Source organism: Salminus brasiliensis, chromosome 3 (genome assembly GCF_030463535.1).
Source record: "Salminus brasiliensis chromosome 3, fSalBra1.hap2, whole genome shotgun sequence".
NCBI lineage: Eukaryota > Metazoa > Chordata > Actinopteri > Characiformes > Bryconidae > Salminus > Salminus brasiliensis.
The window spans coordinates 4,922,065-4,941,434 of NC_132880.1; the positions used below are offsets into that span (position 1 = coordinate 4,922,065).

Sequence of the window (19,370 nt, forward strand, 5' to 3'; positions counted from 1 at the left end):
TTGTAAGTCGCTCTGGATAAGAGCGTCAGCTAAATGCCTTAAATGTAAATGTAAATGATGATTATTATTATTATTATTATTATTATTATTATTATTATTATTAATTTTACGTGACATGTGGTATTTTCCAGTTTGGGGATGCAGACAAGTTCCATGAAACCTTCAAAAGTCAAGTATCAAAAAATGGCAACTGACTATTAATCTAATTCAGCAGCTGTTATTTCTTAATGAAGGCTGAAAGGCCCACAGACAAGCAGCAACAGAAGGTGTCTGCAGTAAAGGCCTATGCTCGTTTCTCCAGTTACTCGTAAGCCTGTGAAAATGGAGGGCCTACGTAAAAAAGGCCTGTAATTCTGAAACAGTTGTTGCAATATTCTGTTATAATGTTTTCACACTAAATTAAAGAGTAAATATGGTGCCATGTGATATAAAATATATGTAAAAAATGTGGTTATTCACATTATTCATGTGTCTATATAATAAAACTCCTGCTGCAACCATTCAGGTGGTTCAGTGCAGTTCTGGCCCGGTGTCACCCTGAGCTATGGAGGTTTCTTTATGTCTCCTACGCGTTTAAATCCCCCACATCTTCCACCAGTACCATTAGGTCACACATGACTCACTAGCGGGCACACGAAACACTGTGGGCTATTGTTGCTGCTCTGCCTGTTGTGCTCCATACAATGGTATTGTGTTTCTTGTCGTATAGTAGCACCCCCCAATCACTACAGTTAGATACAGTCACGTAGGGAGACGGCACGAGCCAAGCGTGCTCTCATCAGCTACAGGTTCAGCGCTGCTTCTCAGTCCGTAACTAACGCAGACGAAACTCTGAGCCCTGTCTGTGATGTGAACAAAGACGCCATACAACCTGCAACAGGCCTTCATCAGTTCAGGCCCATAAATATGGTTTTATTCAATGTTTGGCTAAAACACTCGCCCAAACACACACTCACACACACACAAGCATGCATACGTATTCATACACAATGAGATGCTGTGTTCAACACTGTGCTGAATGTACTGAATATGCAGAGTGCAAGGCCAAGCCTCTGTGGTACAGTATGTGTCTCAATATTGCTCTCTATTGTAATCCACGCTCCATGTACTCTGCTGAGGTGGGTGGACCCTATGTTTGAGATGATGTCATCATAAAGATCATCGAGAGGGATTCTGTGCTCCAACATTTTTCAACCTAAAAAACACACTAATAATAACAGCCACTGGGCCGCTGCTCCATCATCTGTCCATTGGCTTCTAATGTAGGTTTCAGACCGACAGGTTTTCTCCCAATGCCATGTCCATGTCCATGTGGAGCCTGTATCTGTAGCCCACCAGGGTCAGTAATGGGACGAGGAGGGTGTTTAACATGGGCAACGTCCGGGTTGTACACTGCACATGGGGCCTAGATGGGACCCCAGTGAGTTTAAGGCGGACTATAAAACTGGAGCCCATTAAGGAAGCCAATTTTAAGCAATACTGATCACTGATATTTGGCTTAACTTCCATGCCCCTGTTCTACCACATCCCAGGTGTTCTACTAGATTCAAGTCCAGAACCGTAGAGGAACACCGAACTCATTATCATGTTCATGAGACCAGATTGAGAGGGCTTTAGCTCTGTGACATGATGCGTTACCATCAGAAGAGGAGACAACTGTGGCAGTAAGGGCAGCAGATAACATTCCCCACACCGTTACACCAACTCCACCAGTTTGGACTGTTGACGCGAGGCAGGCTGGTCCTAAATTCTGGTGCTAAATTCTCACTTTACCATCTCTGGACCTCAGCAGAAATCCAGATCTCAGACCAGGCTATGTTTCTCTTCAACTGTCCAGTGTTGGTGAGCCTGTGCCTCAGCACTGCAGCCTCAGCCTTCTGTCCTGGGCTGAAAGAACCAGTGTGGAAGTGAAACCCGACATGGTCCTTTGCTGTCGTAGGCCACCTCAAGGTTGGACATGGCGTACATTCTGCTCACATCTGCTCATCTGAGTTATCGTAGCCTTTCTTCTGAATCGAATTCGTCTAATTTTCCCAATAATGTAGAGTAATGTTTACGTCAGAGTTTTTTTTTTATAAACATGCAAACCCCAACATGAAATATAAGCCAAGTCCCAGATTTGAAAAAAGAAGACATACATTATATGGACAAAAGTATTGGGACACCTGCTCATTTATTGTTTCTTTAATATAAAATATTAACTGATTTTGTTACAGAAATCCTTAATTGTCATTATTGTCATAATCAATCATAAAATTTCCACAGCAGAACCAGCATATGGCTTTCTGGTTTATTATAAGAATGAATTAGCTTTCTAACTTTCAAATGTAACTAAATTAAATATGATTAGGAGAATGAATTTATTGTATTTAATACTAATAATTGTATTTATTTATTTTAATTCATTTATTCATTTTTTATTCATTTTTTAAGTTTTTAAGTTAAATGAAAAACGGATATATAGATATATAGATCGATATTTAATATATATATATATAAATAATATATTAAATTAAATAATTAATGCATGATAACAAATAATATGATAATAAAATACAATAAAATACAATAAAGCATTTTATTTGAATACAGGCAATAAAATACACTATCATATCTATCTAACATTACAGTAAGAGTGCTGTAAATGTCATGTTTTACAGTGTAATGTACTCCACAATAACAGGATGTTACTCCAAGCTATTTTTGATGCCTTTCATAATAAAGAGACTGTCCAATAGGCTAACAGGTATTTTAAAAAAAACACTATTCTGTAGTATTTTGTATAAGTGCAGTAATTTTTGAAATAAGTGAATTAATGAAATAACTGATTGCTTTACTAGATTTTTGTATTTATTTAGTTGATAATTTATTCATAGTGTATTTACATGCAATAAGGCAATACTATACAGTACAATATATCCAGATGTAACATTACAGTATGAGTGCTGTAAATACTGTCTACTGTATAATGATAATGTCATGTTTTACAGTGTAACATACCTAAGCAATATATTAATAATGATGAGACCGGCTAACGGCACACTGGTAACGGCACAGTACCAGCTTAAACACTAACATCTGAAGCTTTCTGGTTTATGAGTAATTGTTTTAGCTTTCTAACTTTCAAATTGAATTAAATATGATTAGAAGAAGCGTAAATTAAAATGACTACACTGCAGTATTTTGATTAAGTTAAATGAAATAACTGATTGCTTTAACAGATATATTTTATTTAATTAGTTCATGATTTATTTACAGTGTATTTAAAGGCAATACAATACAGTACAATATATCTAGATCCGACATTACAGTATGAGTGCTGTAACTGTTGCCTACAGTGTAACGTACTCCACAATAACAGGATTTTACCCCAAGCTATTTGTGACTTATTTCATCATGAAATTCTCCCACAGTGTACAGGAAGACTGGACTATTCTAACTTAATAAATAAATATAATACGTGTTTGTGTCACCACACAACATTTAAAAGACAAGCCTTGTTGGAGAGCTGATGTCTTTATTGTTTTATACATGGACAGAGAACACAGAAGACAGGGTTACGGGGACACGAGGGAAGGCAAAACAAAGGGATTTCACATTTCTCTTCTTACTCCCATCAGCTCCACTCAGGCGAGAACACAGAATCGTAAAAAAAACGTTATAATGAATCTATAACGATGGGGAAAACTAGCAGAGGGGACTTCTGTTGGCTTGATGACTGTGGCTGTTGGCTATTAAACATAACCTTTGACCTGCGTGGGTCCTCCAGCCCTACGGGGGCTGCTCTCCCCGCTGCTGAAAGTGGGTGAAGAGGGGATCCCTGGAGGGCTCGAGCCAGCGTAAAGCAAGGACCCGCCGATCAGCAGCAGGGCCGAGCCCCCCCAGCCCAGGTAGAGGGCAGGGCCCAGCTCGCGCTTGTGCGGGGCAGCCACGTAGGGGTCGTAGAAATCCCTGATGATGGAGTGGGCCGTCCAGCAGACGGGAATGAGGTAGAGGAATCCCGCCACGGCGAAGATGATGCCGGACACGCGGGCCAGCCGCGCCTTCGGGCTCTGGTGGCCGATACACTTGGTGCACTTGACCCCCAGGACCCCCAGGGTGAGCGCCAGGGTGCAGAGGAGAAGGGAGAGCACGGTGAGGCCGCGGGCGGCCTGCATGTCGCTGGGCAGGGCCAGCAGGCTGTCGTACACTTTGCACTGGATCTCACCGGTGCTCTGGACGATGCAGTTCATCCACAGCCCTTCCCACGTGATCTGCGCCGTCACGATGTTGTTGCCGATGAAGGCGGTGACACGCCACATGGGCAGGGCGCACACCAAGAAGCCGGCAACCCAGCCGATAATGGACATGACCAAACCCAGGAGCTGCATGCCCGTCGTTGCCATGGCGACGCTCTATTCGTTGGCTGACCTGTTATTAGCCAAGAAATGCTTGCTTTGAAAAGTCCGAGAAACTGTCGGGGGAGTAGCTGACAATGGCCAAATTGAGCAAGTCCTTCAACATTAGCGAGGGTCCGTGGGCCTGTTCTCCGCTTCGTCTTCACCACAGGACCGAACGTGGTACAGCTGGACCTATGAAAAAAAATCCGCAGGTTTCAAACTTGTGCATAAATCTACCATAGACAGCACACTGCTGTAATTGGGCACACTTCATTGATTTGACCCATCATAAATATTTAGTCTAGTGCGTGCAGGCCAGTGAGGGATGCTGGATTCCAGCAGGCATGGAAGAGAATGAAGCCTTTTCACGCCGTTGTGGGTGTCGAGCTACGCCTGGTGGGGCGAGTGGATTATCTCAGAAAAACATGAGGAGCCCATGAACACAAGGAGCTTTCATGGCTGCTGAGCAGAGTGGGCCAAGCAGACTAGCGTCTGTTTGCGCCTTTTCTCAATGCCTAGCAATGAGCCCCCTGATGCTGGAGTGTTTCACAAGAGCCACTCCTCAAGCCTTTAATGTAGGGGTCAAAACCTCACTTCAATACTTTGGGATGTTAGAGGAGCCACACAGTAAAAGTACTGTACGTCTCACTTTGGATGTACCACTCCTCCAGCAGTTCTGCATCTCCTGTACGTCAACTGGTAGAGTACTGTGCTACCAAAGGGCATGGGTTCCAGCCCCAGATTAAGCCTTAATACATAATATTTAGAGTGTATAATGGCAAAATATACCTAAAATACACTGGTCATTAAAGGTTCTTTTGAGTTGTTTGAAGTTAAAGAACATTTCAGTGGATTGTTAAAAAAAAAAGCTTTAGGAATCTTTAAAAAACTAAAGTTAACAAGTGACCAATAACCAACAAAAAGGTGTTACCTTGAGTGTTGTGTTGTAGTCTATCTCAGGTCCTGCTCCTCGTCTTCGGGCTGAATGCAGCAGTCGACAGCACCACCCTGATGATGGATGTGTGATCCACAGTGAAGATCAGGATGACAGGCTCAGCTGGGCCAAGCTACAATAAGGTTAAGCAGAAGAGCGAAGAGAGGGGCTGCCCTCTACGATGCCAACACTGGTCTGTGTGGCAGTGGGCAGAAGCGCTGGCTTGTGTGTGTGTGTGTGTGTGTGTGTGTGAGTTTCGCGGCAGTGTGTGAATGCGTGAATGTGTTCGAGTGTGTGTCTCCCAGTGCCTGGTGGACCAACACAATGACCCGCTGTTCTGTCGCCCTCGCGCTCCTGGACTCTAACCCCCACCCATCAATCTCTTCTGTACACTTTTTCATCTCTCGCCTTCTTACTCCTCAGCACCAACTCCTTCCTTTCATCTTCAGCCTTTTTCTTCACCAAGTTTACACTCATTGGCTACGAATTCAGCGAAGTGGTTTAGTCAGACAGTGTTCAGTCAACTTTGATGTTCTGCGAAAAGCTCCAAACTCCAACTACCTTCTGCTCGTTTTCCATTAATAATCACCACAAATTAGCATAAATTAGCCAATGCATTTGCATACGGAGTAAACAATTCCTGTTTATTTATCGATTGACAACTTGCATCTACAAGCAATTCAGCACATCATACAACCTCCATACATAAATGCTGATCCCGTATGCTGATATTGGGGAAGCTGCCCAGCTAACATGCTCATGTGGGGCTTACATGTGTGGAACATGGGCTAGTTGGGTTCCAGGAGGGACCCAATTGGGCCCTATTGTCACAGCTCACCCTTATCTTACAATGGTCCTTCCTAGAATGGAGCCAATTTTAAAACTCTCCTGGTCTCATGACTGACCCTGGTGGGCATCCATATGTGTAGCCAATGTGGAACCCAGGGACAAAACTTTCTGGTTCCCAGCTGGACTACCCATACAGCCCCCAAACGGACATGTTAGCTGGGTGTGGACTTCTGCTGCCTTCCATTTACCTCAGATATCAGATTGTCTCAGGTTAGCACTGTCAGCATTGTCCCAGGTTAGCATTGCTAGCAATACTAGTTGATAACAACATATTATACTGTATTTTCTGCGCATCCAAACATCTTAAAAACACATACACAGGCAGACGTTGGACAGTACTGAGTGTGTGACTGATTTTATAAGACATAAATAGATAGATGCTGATAAACTGTGTAATACTATTGCTTTTATTACTGTTGACGTGTGGTGCAGCCATCTTGGATTTTGAACTCTGGGTTGACGAGGCTCTCCCTACTTTCCGAGTTGGAAATCCGACTTGTCGGGACGTCCCAGTTAAAAATTCCTACTCCGAACTTAGAAAATCTGACAACCCTGCTCAAATGGAATGTAGCATAAAGGCGAGAGAAGCAGCCTTGGGAGCAGGAGGTCGCTGGTTCTATCCCCAGGCTGAGGCTGAGGATGCTATTAGGCCACGGCTGGGTTAAATTAGGTGGTTGGATTCTGTTGTGCAGTGGGGATAAAGGGTTCTTCAACTCAGTCAAAATATAACAATACAAATTACAGCGATATATAAATGCCATTTAATCAAATAAATAAGTTGAAGTTCAGTGGATAACACTTCCATTTTTGAAAGTTCAGCCAAAAATCTGATTCCATAAAACGCCTCTTCATATAAAAGTGCTTGACAGAGTTTCAACGGTCCTTTAAGGAGGACATATGCTTGAGCAGTAAAACAACGAGGCCTTTAAAAGTGCCAGGCTGCATTAGATGCTGCAGCAGCTGGTGGTGATAATAAGCGGGGCACTGTTCTTGGATCCATGTGGCCGGCCAGGGCTGAAGATTGGGTGGAGTTTCTCAGTGAATGTGTCTGTGAAGGTGTAGATGTGAACCCCGGACTCCAAACAGAAGAAGGACACGCGACCCCCCTGGTAGTCTAGGTAAACACCGACCCTTCTGGGTTTGGAGGTAAGGGCCAGGCAGGTGGCCGGTACCGTGCTGGCGGTATACTGATTCCCATTCCTCAGACTGAGCATCCAGAAGCCATTGGCCGGACTGACAGTGAACTTTCCCTTCCTGTTGACCGTCTGCTTGGCCACGCCCAAGTCCCAGTCCGTCTTGTCTCCCACTTCTACCTCCCAGTACTGCCTGTCGCAGTTGAAGGCCTCCTTGGCCAGGACGTTGGTGACACGGTCAAACCTCTTGGGGTTCTCTGGGACTTCTTGCTGTTTGTTGGTGTGCCGGACCTCCTTTCTGTCGTCCGAGATGGCAAGGTGGGCGTGAGCTGTGCAGGGATTCAGTGTGACCTCCACTGCCATGAAGAGAGAGAGAGACACACATTCAGGCTTCGAGTGGAGATGGAGGCCACAACACACAACAGTCAACAATGCATTATCTGTGCATGCTGATCACACTGGCAGGCACTCCAGGCCAATGAGCCATAACATTAAAACCCTTGACAGCTGAAGTGAATAACATTGTTTATCTGGTTGCAGCAGCACCTATTAAAGGGTGGTATCTTAAAAATGGAAGCATTAAAAATTGGGCAAAGTTGGGCATGCATTAGATTCTGAGCCACTCTGACTAGAGCTGAATTGTGATGGCCAGACGTTTGGACCAGAGCATCTCCAAAACATCAGGCAGGTCCTGTAAGGTGTTCCAGTATTACAGGAAGAGACAGAAAGAAGGACAACCAGTCAACTGGCAATACGGTCATGGATACAATCCATGGAGGCCCCACCTCACAGCATAACACAGCTCACAGCACTTACAGGACTGCTGCTAACGTCTTGGTGCCAGATACCACAGGACAGCTTCAGAGGTCTTAGGGGCCTCGACAGGTTAGAATTGTTTTGGTATGGGCTCTAAATGGTTCAGCTGTCACTCACTGCCACTATGGCCCGGGGGTTGCGAGTTTGAATACCGAGTCATGCAGCTTTGCCATCGGCAGCCGGAGTCTGATAGCGCGCAATGGTCATGTTCTCCCCTCATCGTTCTAAAAGCGATGTTGGCCGGCAAAGGCATCTGTTAGCTGGCGTGTAAGAGCTGGGGATCTGGCACTTTCCTCAGAACGTGCCGGCTGGCGATGGAGTTTGAAAAGAGATGACGCTGGCTTCACATGTATTGGAGAAGACATGTTACGTTCTTATCCTCCTTGTGTCAGAAGCATTGCTAGTGCTAGGGTGAGCTATGAAGGGATGAGTTAATTGGCTAATTTTTAGTTTTCTTGGTGGAACGAGGGGGACCTGCACAGTATTAAGCAGGTGGTTTTAATGTTATGTCTGTTTGGTGTAATTTTATACACTGACTGATGTTTAACTTTTAATAGAACTTTCTTTATATGGGAATGACAAATGATGACAAGATTCGTGGCCTATTCCACCAGAAACCCACTTAATAAACCACTGATTAGCCAAATGATAGCTACTTATAATGTCAGTCTGGTACAAATAATAGTGCGCTGCTATGGGGATAAGGTTCGAAACAGACTGACCAAAAAAAATACATTTTTGTTATTTAAAATTATTGTGAAATTAGTGTTTTTTCAAACAAGAAATGCATAATGCTGAAGTGTTCAAGCTTTGATAAATATTAGAGCAGTGTCAGGCAGTCAACAGGACCCGCTACAAACCCCTGGTAAACACAGTTTTATGTGTATCAGAGATCACAATTTTTATATTTGTGTTGTACTTTCCAGGACGTTTAGGACAGAACTACACCCTACCTGAATATTTCTGCAGCTTCTTCAGCTCTGTGAAAAAAGGACACAAACACATTGATATCATTCTTCTGATACGAGTGAATGCATGTATAAGAAGACTGGAAAAAAAGGCAAGTGCAACAGTACGAAAAGTATGAACGCATGACAACTGTGCAGCAGATGTCCTGTAGCACATCTACAGACCTGTTTTAGAGAGCTTGTTAGCCTCCACTCTCACAGTGTTCATGAGGTCCATCACAGCTTTCCTGGTGAAGCCCAAACAAGGGTCTGTCTCTAAGCTGACTCTGGACCAATCCCTCATCTCTGTGGGCAAATGACTGAAACTCTATAAACAAAAAAACAACAGCACACAGAGGTTATATTACAGTGTAAGACACATTATTTACTTTGCTATTAAACAAAAAAAGGAAATGTCTAGCAAATAGTTTGTTTATGTGTGTACTTATGATGGACAAAAAATGGCTCTCTGGCTTAGAGCTATAGCACCATCTGCTGGTAGATGGACCATCTGATACTTACTCTTGTGGGTATGTGGTTCTGCCATATTTACAATGAGCTGTGAAAGAATAACTTTCATAACTTTTGTGTAGTTTTGTTTCAAATATTAGAACTAATAATAATAATAATAATAATAATAATAATATACATATATATAATATAAATACAGATTCTGTGATAAAATAATAAATTTCAAACATCAAATGGTTTTAAAACTTATTAACCTTTTAAAACCTCATGAATCCTCATGCAGAAACTACTGTGTATGAAACGGCTGTGTGGAGTCCCACAGGGTTCTATTTTAGGGCCCATGAAACTGATGTTAACCATCAGAGTAATACAGTTATGAGGGTGAAGAACTGAAGTGTAGGCCTACATAAAGGGTTTAAGGAGTTCATGGACATACACAGGGCCGCCGCCAAGGATTTTGGGCCCCATGAAAATATATTACACTGTGCCCCAGAACTCAGCTGTGCAAATGCACATACGTAACTGAGTCCCTGTAGAGAAGTATTGCCAAACAGGACTCTCAGGAGCAGACTAACATGAACCTATTGGCACCATGCTGCCTAATGCCAGGCATGGACTAGAGGGGTATAAAGCCCCTCAGCATTGAGCAACTGTGTTCTCTGGAATGATGGATGGTGCTCCATCCGATACTTTTAAGATGAGGTGGGGAATTGGGGTTGAGTCGGGGTTTTAATCATTCAACATTTTGACTTCACTATAGCTCTTTCTGCTGAATGCAATCAAATCCTCACAGCTTCTCCAAAATCTAGCAGAAATCCTTCCTCCCTGGACAGTAGAGACGGTTACTCCAACAAAAGCAGGGTAAACTCTTTCTAATACCCATGATTTTAGAAGAAACAATGAATGTAAAGGTGTCCCAATACTTCTGTCAGTACATTGTATCCTATGTTACCAGTTTAAAGAGTTTACAAAGGAACCAATTGCTGTAATGTTTACTTTGGTATAACCTTTGAACCTTAATCAAACTTTCCACAAACCCAAAGCTAGCGTAGGTCATGGCATGACTAGGTGTAAAGTAGACTAGCTTATGTGGGTTCTGGCACTGGGCTTAACACTGGAGCGAGCTTACCTTTTGAAATTGCTCCCTGCCTCCTTGCAGAAGGTCTGGTTTGGTCTGTCCACCTTTCAGCAGGAGGATTTCCTTTTCCAGATCCCTTACCAGTCTGTCCACTCGTTTCTCTGCCTCTCTCTGTTTCTCCTCCACTTCTGCCACCACGGCCTTATGGGCTGTCTCTACAGAGCTCAGGAGGTCCGAGAACACCCTCTGGCTTTCCTGAACCTCCCTTAGACAAGAGCTCTAAAAAAAAAAAAAAACGGGAACACCATGAACTGAGAGACCTGTCTTCTGAAGGTTCTGATGGCACCGTCAGTGGTGCTAAATGGTGCTAAATATGGACCAGGCTCACTTTTAGGAGCTTCAGAGACTGCTTGAGTTTGTCCACCTTCTGGATTCTCTCTTCAATCATACGTTCTACATCTGCATCAGTCTTCTGCACCTGCAGGGGATTAAAAACAGTTGGAAGTTGGATGGTTTAGCTGGTCGTTAATCTCAAACCATCTGCCAAAGATCTACTTACAGGTTCCCTGAGGAGTCCGTCCACACTGTGGACCCTGGCTTTGGTACCCAAGCGGGACTTCCTGTACTGCTCAGTGACGTCCGCCAGTATGTGGTTCACACTGATGTGAGGCTTGGAGACGAAGGTTTTCCCGCAAAGAGGACACCTGTCTGAGCCAGTGCGACTCCAGTACTTGCGCAGACACACCTTGCAGAAGTTGTGGCCACATGGTGTGGTGACCGGCCTGCTGAAGATGTCTTCACACAGAGAGCACAGGAAGTGCTTCTCAGACAGGAGACCGATGGTGGACGCCATTGCCTGGGACAAGATACAATAGTGGCTTACGTGGAGTCCACTGAACAGTTTGTCAGTTTACACTTTGTGGACAAAAGTATTGGGACACCTGCACATTCACTGTTTCTTCTGAAATCAAGAATATTAAAACCATCTATCCTGATTTTGTTGGAGTAACTGTCTCTACAGTCCAGAAAAGAAGGCTTTGTGCTATATTTTGGAGGAGCATTGCTGTGTGGATTTGATTGCATTCAGGGACAGGAGTGTTAGTGGATTAGGATGTTGGATGATGACCACCACCCTACTTTACCCCCCAACTCCCCAACTCATCCCAAAAGCACTGGATGGAGCTCCACCATCCATCATTCCAGAGAACACGGTTGCTCACCTGCTCCACAGCTCAATGCTTGGGGGCTTTATACCACTCTAGCCCACGCCTGACATTTGGCATGGTGCCAATAGGTTAATATTTTTTTCAGCTCCTCCTACTCTACTGTGGCCTAACAGTTACAGAAATGGGGTTGGGGCCAAAAGGTCAATAATTCGAGCACGGCTGGGGGGATCCTGAGCAGGGTGTTGGGTTGGATCTGTTGGGTGTTGAGGTAGCTGCCCTCTGGTCTGGGTGAGTGCTTACTACCCATAACGTTTATTGTGTGTGTGTACGTGTGTGTGTGTGTGTGTGTGTGTGTGTGTTCACTGGTTAGATGCGGAAGCTAAATTCCCTTACACTGCTGTGCCATGAAGATAAAAGATGATCCTAATCTGAGGAATTCTGTGTTTACGTGCTTCCAGGAGCAGTATCGTCAGTGGTATAGTGATGTTAGCCTCGGTATCGCTCAGTATGAGGCTGAAATGAACCTTTGTGCTCTCGCCCATTCCTATCTCACAACGTCCTTCTTTGTCATTGACACTTTCCAACTTCTGTTGGACTACCTGTTTACATAATGAGTCACTTTGTTTGAACTTCAGGAATGGTAGACCCTAGTAGACTGCTAGTAATTTTCATCAAGCAGAGTTTCAGCATTACTTTCTCCTCGTTTCTGTTGCTGGTTCAGGTCCTGGACCACTTTACTGATGTCTACACCTCTCACTTTTACATATTTGTAAAGATCCCAAAAACTTGCAATGCACTGGCACTCTGTCCAGTAGGGTATTAATGCCTTGTGCCCAGTGATTCTGGATGGGCACTATGGCTCTGACCAGTAAGAAGCATATAGGAAGATGGATGGTTGGATGAATGGATCCCAGAATATAGAAGATAGATAGAGCCTAATAAGCTTGGGTAGTGATGCTGATATGCAGACATAAGGTGTTCTAAGAGGTTCCACTTCAGTTCTGTTGGGAATTCTGAACTTGCAGATGTACCTTCTTGACCTTTTTCACTCCTACTAAGTTTGTAGTAAGTTTGTTTTTACCTTTTAAAGACCTTCAGGCATCCTGAGGGTTAGAACCCTAACATTGGCTTGTAGCTTTTACATTATGAAGGTTCCTGAAGCCCTCTTTTCATGGGTTTGCTTAAAGATCCCTTGGTGGGACCATTATTTTTAAGGGGCGTTGTCTCTCAGCGTCATTCAGCTAACCATGCCAAAGTTACAAAGATAACTTTTGTCCCGTATTTTCTCACAGTCTTCAGAATCAGGGTTTTTAGCCTCCATGTTCAGGTCCCCAACGTGTTGTGAAACCTAAGGGCACGGCTACAAAACAGCATGACCGTGAAGTCATTTCCTACATCTTTGAAGCACCTACCTTAGTCTTACAATGACTTGACAACACAGTTCTCACTCACTAATGACGTTTATGTGCCAAAATGACCAAATCACACCCATTGTTCATTGGCGCTTAGGCTTAAACCACCCATTTGCTTCTATTCAGTGTACACTGTAGGAAAGATCCGACAGAGTAATCGCCAGCAAGCTGCAAGAGAACAAGTTTTACCTGAAATTCCATCAGATCATCACCACACAGTTCACCCTTTAACTAGTAAGCACAGGATTCCTTGAATTCCAGCGGCTCTGAGAGTTCACACGCTGTTCATTTAGGTTTAGGTTCAACAAAGTAAAGTAAATAAGTGTTATGAAGTAAACTGAGCTATTCTACAAAATCCTACATGTTAGTGCTTCACATCATACTACCTGTCCTACCAACTGGAAAACACAATATATTTATTAGCAGGATCACCATAATGAGAGCTTTTTTAAATTACTGTATTAAAAGTAATACTGGAGTCATATTCCTGAAAGAACGCAGTCCTGGTTCAGTCTTACCTGGATTTTTGGGAATGGGCTGGATAACGTATCCTTCTCTGCTACTCTCACAACACTTTCCTTAACAATGAGCAAAACCATCAAAAGCACAGGTGTATTCAGAGGGAAGGGAGGGACCAGACACGCCTGCCTCAGACGTAAAGGGTTAGAGAGTAACATGTAAACACAAGCGCTCTACATGGAAAATTACGAGAACACCACAGTCATACCACAACCTTGTATCTCCATTTTTGTAGTTTTCCACATTTTGACACAATGTGAATCTATTTTCTTTTACATTGAATCTAATTATATCCTAATACATATAATCTTAAATAATCTATAATTAAATAATATTTCATTGAAAGTTAAGGTTAAAATACACTATTTATTCCTTATTTCTCAATCAGAATATATACAGTCTGTCCTTTACACACACGATAGCCATACAACTGCATCCTTTACACAATACCAGAATTTTGTTTACCAGAATACTAAACAATATGTTATCATTTCTACTGCAGGGCTGCTCAATCCTGGTCCTGGAGATCTACCACCCTGAAGAGTTCATATCCAGCACAGCTGACTCTCATGTTCAGTTGCTCCTGAAGGCCTTCATCATCTGGATCAGCTGTGTTAGATTCAGGTTGGAGCTAAACTCGTCAGGGTGGTAGATCTCCAGGACCAGGATTGAGCAGCCCTGTTCTACACCTTGTTAACATATCTCCAATTCCTTATAATTCAGTTCAATTAATTAATTAAGATGGAAACAGAGTCTGTCTGAGTGGTTTGGTGTTAAATAGTTTATTGTGGAGAAATGTGCTGACATTGAGAAGAAGAACAGGGGAAAACAGGGAACCGGGTGTCACCATGTCTATGTTACAAATATAGTCATATTATTTACTATATAGTGAAAACACATTTTTCAGTGGGGAGTATTTTTCCTCACAATCCTCAATGCGTGTATCCATCCACAATTACAAAAATACATTTTAGACAAGGAAAATAAATAAGATTTGTTGATCATGATTATTTCTTCCAGCAACATTCATCTTTCACTCTATAAAACTCTTTACCTGTGTGTTAAGTATGCTTATGCTTCATGTTGGTGGTTGGTGTGGCGCAACAGATAACACCACCCCCTGCCACTGAGCTACCACACCATGTGGGAGACTGGGGTTCGATTCCCAGTCTGGGTGACTATGCTACGCTACACCAATAAGAGTCCTTGGGCAAGACTCCTAACACTACACTGACCCTCCTCTGTAATACCAGTAACCTTGTAAGTCGCTCTGGATAAGAGCGTCTGCTAAATGCCATAAGTGTAAAGCATATTCAAATCATCTCATTTACAAAAATTAATAAAAACAATAATAATAAGTGAAAGATTTTTCATGGAAGCAAAAGTTATTGTTATGTAGAATAGCTCTGAAGAGCACCGTTGTTTTTAAAACAATAACAAATGGGCCTCGGGCCAGCTTACGTTAATCAAGAATTGCATTTTCTGAAAGAAAAAACATAATGATACCTTGCAAACCGTGCAAATCTGCTAATGTGTTAAAAACTCTCAGTGAACAAAAAAACAAACAAAAAACTTGTATGTCCACAATGGCAATTCTACAGAATTTTCAATGGAAGTCAATGTAAACCGTTTTCAGGAGCATTTCCATTGATACGTTCATCATGAAATTTGAATTTTGTGTACTTTGAAACTCTGTACAGACGAGTGCGCACCTCTACCTGCATACTTTTACAACGAATACTATTAAAGTATTCAGTCAGATTTAGTTATATTAATATATTTTAGGCTGATATCTGAACCCCGTATAGCAGAATGATTAGGTATGAAGAATGATAATTGTAGAAATGTGGAGTACATCTACTAGGAGTCAAAATGCCAGATTCAAGCTGGAGATACATGTTTTGCGTGACAGTGACTATATAAATGTTATGTATAATGTTGTAAAGTCCAAAATCCCCATTCCAATGTATCAAATCTGGCACAAAACGGGACGCCCAGTAGTCTTCAAAAACACTTTAAGTGTAATCTCTATGGACGTCTCTAAAAATACCAGTGAAATAGTTCCACGCTGCTCTGACAGACCCTCCCAGCACACTGCCCAGAGCTGCGCCAACACTCGCGCCTACCACCACACCCTCAAGCCCCATCACTAAGCCTAACACTGCACCTATGAACGCTCCCTTTCCTATTGCTGCTGTATAATCCACAAGTCTCAGCGTGAAGCCAAGCCTCTTTGCTATCCGCATCTCTGCCCTCTCCCTGTTCTCAGAGCGGACCTTTTCATGATAACGTTTGACTTCTCTGTCAAGATCCTCTCCAGAATGCCTCTTCTTCAGTTCCTCCAGCATGTTCCTAACCTCCTTCACTCTCTCTTTCTCAATATATTTCTCCTCTTTCCTGATTCTTTTCTCGGCATCTTCAAACTCCGGGTTGGAATAAATCCCATGCTCTGACACAATCCCGTCAATCCTGTCAAGCAGCTGTCGGGTCAGGCTACCCTCTTGCCGGTTCTGCGCACCATTGAAGACGAAGCACTTTTGCCCACACTTCTTAAACAACTCTCTGATGTCCTCAGGCTCAGTCGGCCTCTCGTGGTATAAAACAACCACTGTGTGGTTCAAGACACTTTCTCCAAAGTACTGGACCACCGGCTTGAAAATCTCATAGGCATCGAACGGCTTGTCTGAGGGGTGTAGTGTAAGGAGGACAGCATGTGGGCCTGGGCAGGAGAAACAAACCGATTTCCTAATCGCTTTTTTAAGAGCATCGTGTGATAAGCTGAGGTTGCTCAGATTTGGGGTGTTGACCAGAACCACGTCTCTGTTCAGGACGCGCCCTGAGGTTTTTGTAGTCAGCGTAGTGTTCGGATCAGCCCCAATGAGGACGGCTTCTCGCAGGATGGACTCAGTGAGAGAGAGCTGATGAGGGCCAGAGTTTCCAAACACAACAATCCTCAATGATGTGTCTTCAGAACTCACTGGAAAACAGATTTGGAGAGAAATTGATGTAGTGTTATCAATTTTAGATCATAGAAGAAGCTCAACTCTGCCAATTATGATACGATATCTGTCAACTCACAAAATGGAGGTTCGGTAATGCTTTTTCTACGCCTCGTCGGTGTAGGGTGTCCTGGAGAGATTTCATAATGACAGTAAGCTACAATTAAACAGCACCTTTCACAATCCCAAGGTTGCTTTACAAAATAATGCTTCACAGCAGAGAGAGAAAAAGGAAAGGAATCTAAGGCTGAGGCATAGTAGGTATAGGTCAGTATAGGTACGTATAGCTCAAGAGCCTCTGGCCTCTGACATGAGCCATAAAGCTGAGCGCAGAAGTGAACAACTCTCCAAGATTCCTAACAACAGACAAAGGCATCTACTTCAATAGAGTAGCTGGATATTAATAGAAGTTTATCTCAGTTAATTAAAGCAATACTGAATATTTCATTATGCTGAGCTAAAATGCTTACCTTCGCTTGATGCCATCTTTGTTCAAAAAGACTGACTGTTCAATTCCCATGTCCTTCCAGCTGTCAAAGAAATTGGGATATTTAGCTGTTTTGTGAACTTTGAAACTCTGTACAGACGAGTGCGCACCTCTACCTGCATACATATACAGTGAATACTATTGAAGTGCTGAAAAGGACGCTGATATTTAAAGGATAAGGGTGCACGTATTTGTCACTGTACAGTGTACAGCGAAATGTGTCCTCCGCATTTAACCCATCTGGTAGTGAACACACACTCACACACACACGTGTTAGGGGCAGTGAGTACACACACACACACCCAGAGCGGTGGGCAGCCAACTCCAGCGCCTGGGGAGCAGAGAGGGTAAAGGGCCTTGCTCAAGGACCCAACAGTGGCAGCTTGCAGAGCCTGGGAATCGAACCCACAACCCTGTTATCGATATCCTGGCGCTCTAACCGCTGAGCCACCGCTGCCCACTGCGTTGATGAGGCTGATGCTGAACTCTAAAGCGATAGGTCAGTCAGATTTAGTTATACCAACATTTCAGGCTGATATCTGAACCCTGTATAGCAGAATGATTAGGTGACTCTGTGCTACTATCCATTTAACTGTTTTTAGGGGGCGCACCAATATGGGAACTGTGAGCTGAAGCCAGTATCTGATATTTCATATCATAAACATTTCTACTTCTAATTGTAGTACATCTGGAGTGGAGTACATCTACTAGGAGTGGAATTATGGGAAATGAAACATTGTATTTCTGTAGGGCTTCAAATACAGTAAATTTGACGATATTTAATACAATGCAGGTATTTTATTGCAACAGTCCGGCATCACCTAAACATCCTTGCACCTTTAACCCATTTGTGCAGTGAACACACACACACATACACACTAGTGAAACACACACAGTGACAGTGAGCACACGTGCCCGGAGGGGTGGGCAGCTATTGCTGCAGAGCCTGGGGAGCAGAGTCAGTGAAGGGCCCAACGGTGGCAGCTTGCCGAGCCCAGGTATGGAACCCACAACACGGTCATCAATAGCTCGGAGCTCTTTAGGGGTAGTTTATCATTATTGAGACAAATTACATCAAAATATGCTTTTTTTTAGGGCATACTGTGGCTATCGTCAGTACTTAAAGTAGGTATACCTCCAGTCCTAACACAGATGTGTAATGTGGACAGTCTGTTACAATTAAATTACAGCTTTTGTCGATCTACATATGTCTAAATTAATAAACAAAACAAATTAGATCACATTTTTTGTTTATTTGCTTTATTTTACATGTTGAGGAAAATAAAAACAATGCATTTAATGTGCCACTTTTGCATTTATTTATGTATTATAAATTATAATTGATACATATAATTATAAATACATTATTATTTTGTGTTAAATTAAGCAAATCAACTAATAATAATATAGTAATCAATATTAAAATTATAGTATTAAAAATAGTAATAAATGAATTATCTTTTTGAACGTGCAGAAGTGTTTACTGTACATTCACTTGTTTGTAGTTTAGCTATATAGCAGTCAGTAGCAAATGATGTCGATAATAATAATAATATTTTTGTATAGTTTTACCTTGTTCATCAGATTTCGATGACAACGATGTGTCGCATGTTTACTGACCACAGGCTCAGGCTCCCCACAGTCCTCGACCTGCAGCTCTGCCAGGGAATTGACTGTAAGTCCGTCCGTTTCACAGACAGGCCAAGCGGCTCACAGGGGCTTCTTACCACCGGCTTTACAGAATCGAGGATTAAAGAAGGAAACGAAGGAAAATTAGACCTGAAATAACAGCAGTTCTGCTCCACTGCTCCGAGAAGCTGGGGGAGCTGGTGCTGGTGCTAACGTCTCGATCACGGAAGCGAAAGCGAAACCAGCTGAAGCTTCGCAGGCGAATCTCCCTTAATGGGAAGAAGAAGCCCGGCGGAGGATCTGTTTACTATAACTACAGCAGCTACAACATAATATTAGATTCATAAAGGGATTGTGTGTTGATGTTTGTGTAGATCTCACAAAAGTAAAAAAAAAAGAAAACTATTATATTATATTAATATATATATAGATATATGAATAATACTATAGTGATCGGTTTTGTGGTATATGAGGTTATACGAATGCCTTCACTGAAAAAAAGATTCGTTGTTCTATGAAAATCAATTAAATAAAATAAAGATAAAAATCTC

General features: G+C 42.7%; 3 protein-coding genes across 3 annotated transcripts; all 3 read right to left on the bottom strand.

Annotated features, from left to right (window-relative positions):
• Positions 1 to 3,497: 3,497 nt before the first annotated feature.
• cldnk (claudin k) lies at positions 3,498 to 5,525 on the bottom strand. Its single transcript, XM_072675240.1, has 2 exons — positions 5,311 to 5,525; positions 3,498 to 4,571 (listed from the first exon to the last, which is right to left on the bottom strand). Exon 2 carries the CDS (start codon positions 4,383 to 4,385, stop codon positions 3,735 to 3,737), a length of 651 nt encoding a protein of 216 aa, XP_072531341.1. The 5' UTR covers positions 4,386 to 4,571; positions 5,311 to 5,525; the 3' UTR covers positions 3,498 to 3,734.
• A 1,152-nt stretch (positions 5,526 to 6,677) lies between these two features.
• btr02 (bloodthirsty-related gene family, member 2) lies at positions 6,678 to 11,807 on the bottom strand. The gene is made up of 6 exons (XM_072674577.1): positions 11,167 to 11,807; positions 10,996 to 11,085; positions 10,659 to 10,886; positions 9,245 to 9,386; positions 9,065 to 9,091; positions 6,678 to 7,651 (listed from the first exon to the last, which is right to left on the bottom strand). The coding sequence occupies exons 1-6, from the start codon at positions 11,458 to 11,460 to the stop codon at positions 7,107 to 7,109; spliced, it is 1,326 nt and encodes a 441-aa protein (XP_072530678.1). The 5' UTR covers positions 11,461 to 11,807; the 3' UTR covers positions 6,678 to 7,106.
• Positions 11,808 to 14,463: 2,656 nt separating this feature from the next.
• Positions 14,464 to 19,066, bottom strand: LOC140551195 (GTPase IMAP family member 7). The gene is made up of 4 exons (XM_072674578.1): positions 18,763 to 19,066; positions 17,174 to 17,233; positions 16,783 to 16,833; positions 14,464 to 16,681 (listed from the first exon to the last, which is right to left on the bottom strand). The coding sequence occupies exons 2-4, from the start codon at positions 17,187 to 17,189 to the stop codon at positions 15,720 to 15,722; spliced, it is 1,029 nt and encodes a 342-aa protein (XP_072530679.1). The 5' UTR covers positions 17,190 to 17,233; positions 18,763 to 19,066; the 3' UTR covers positions 14,464 to 15,719.
• Between the last annotated feature and the right edge of the window lie 304 nt (positions 19,067 to 19,370).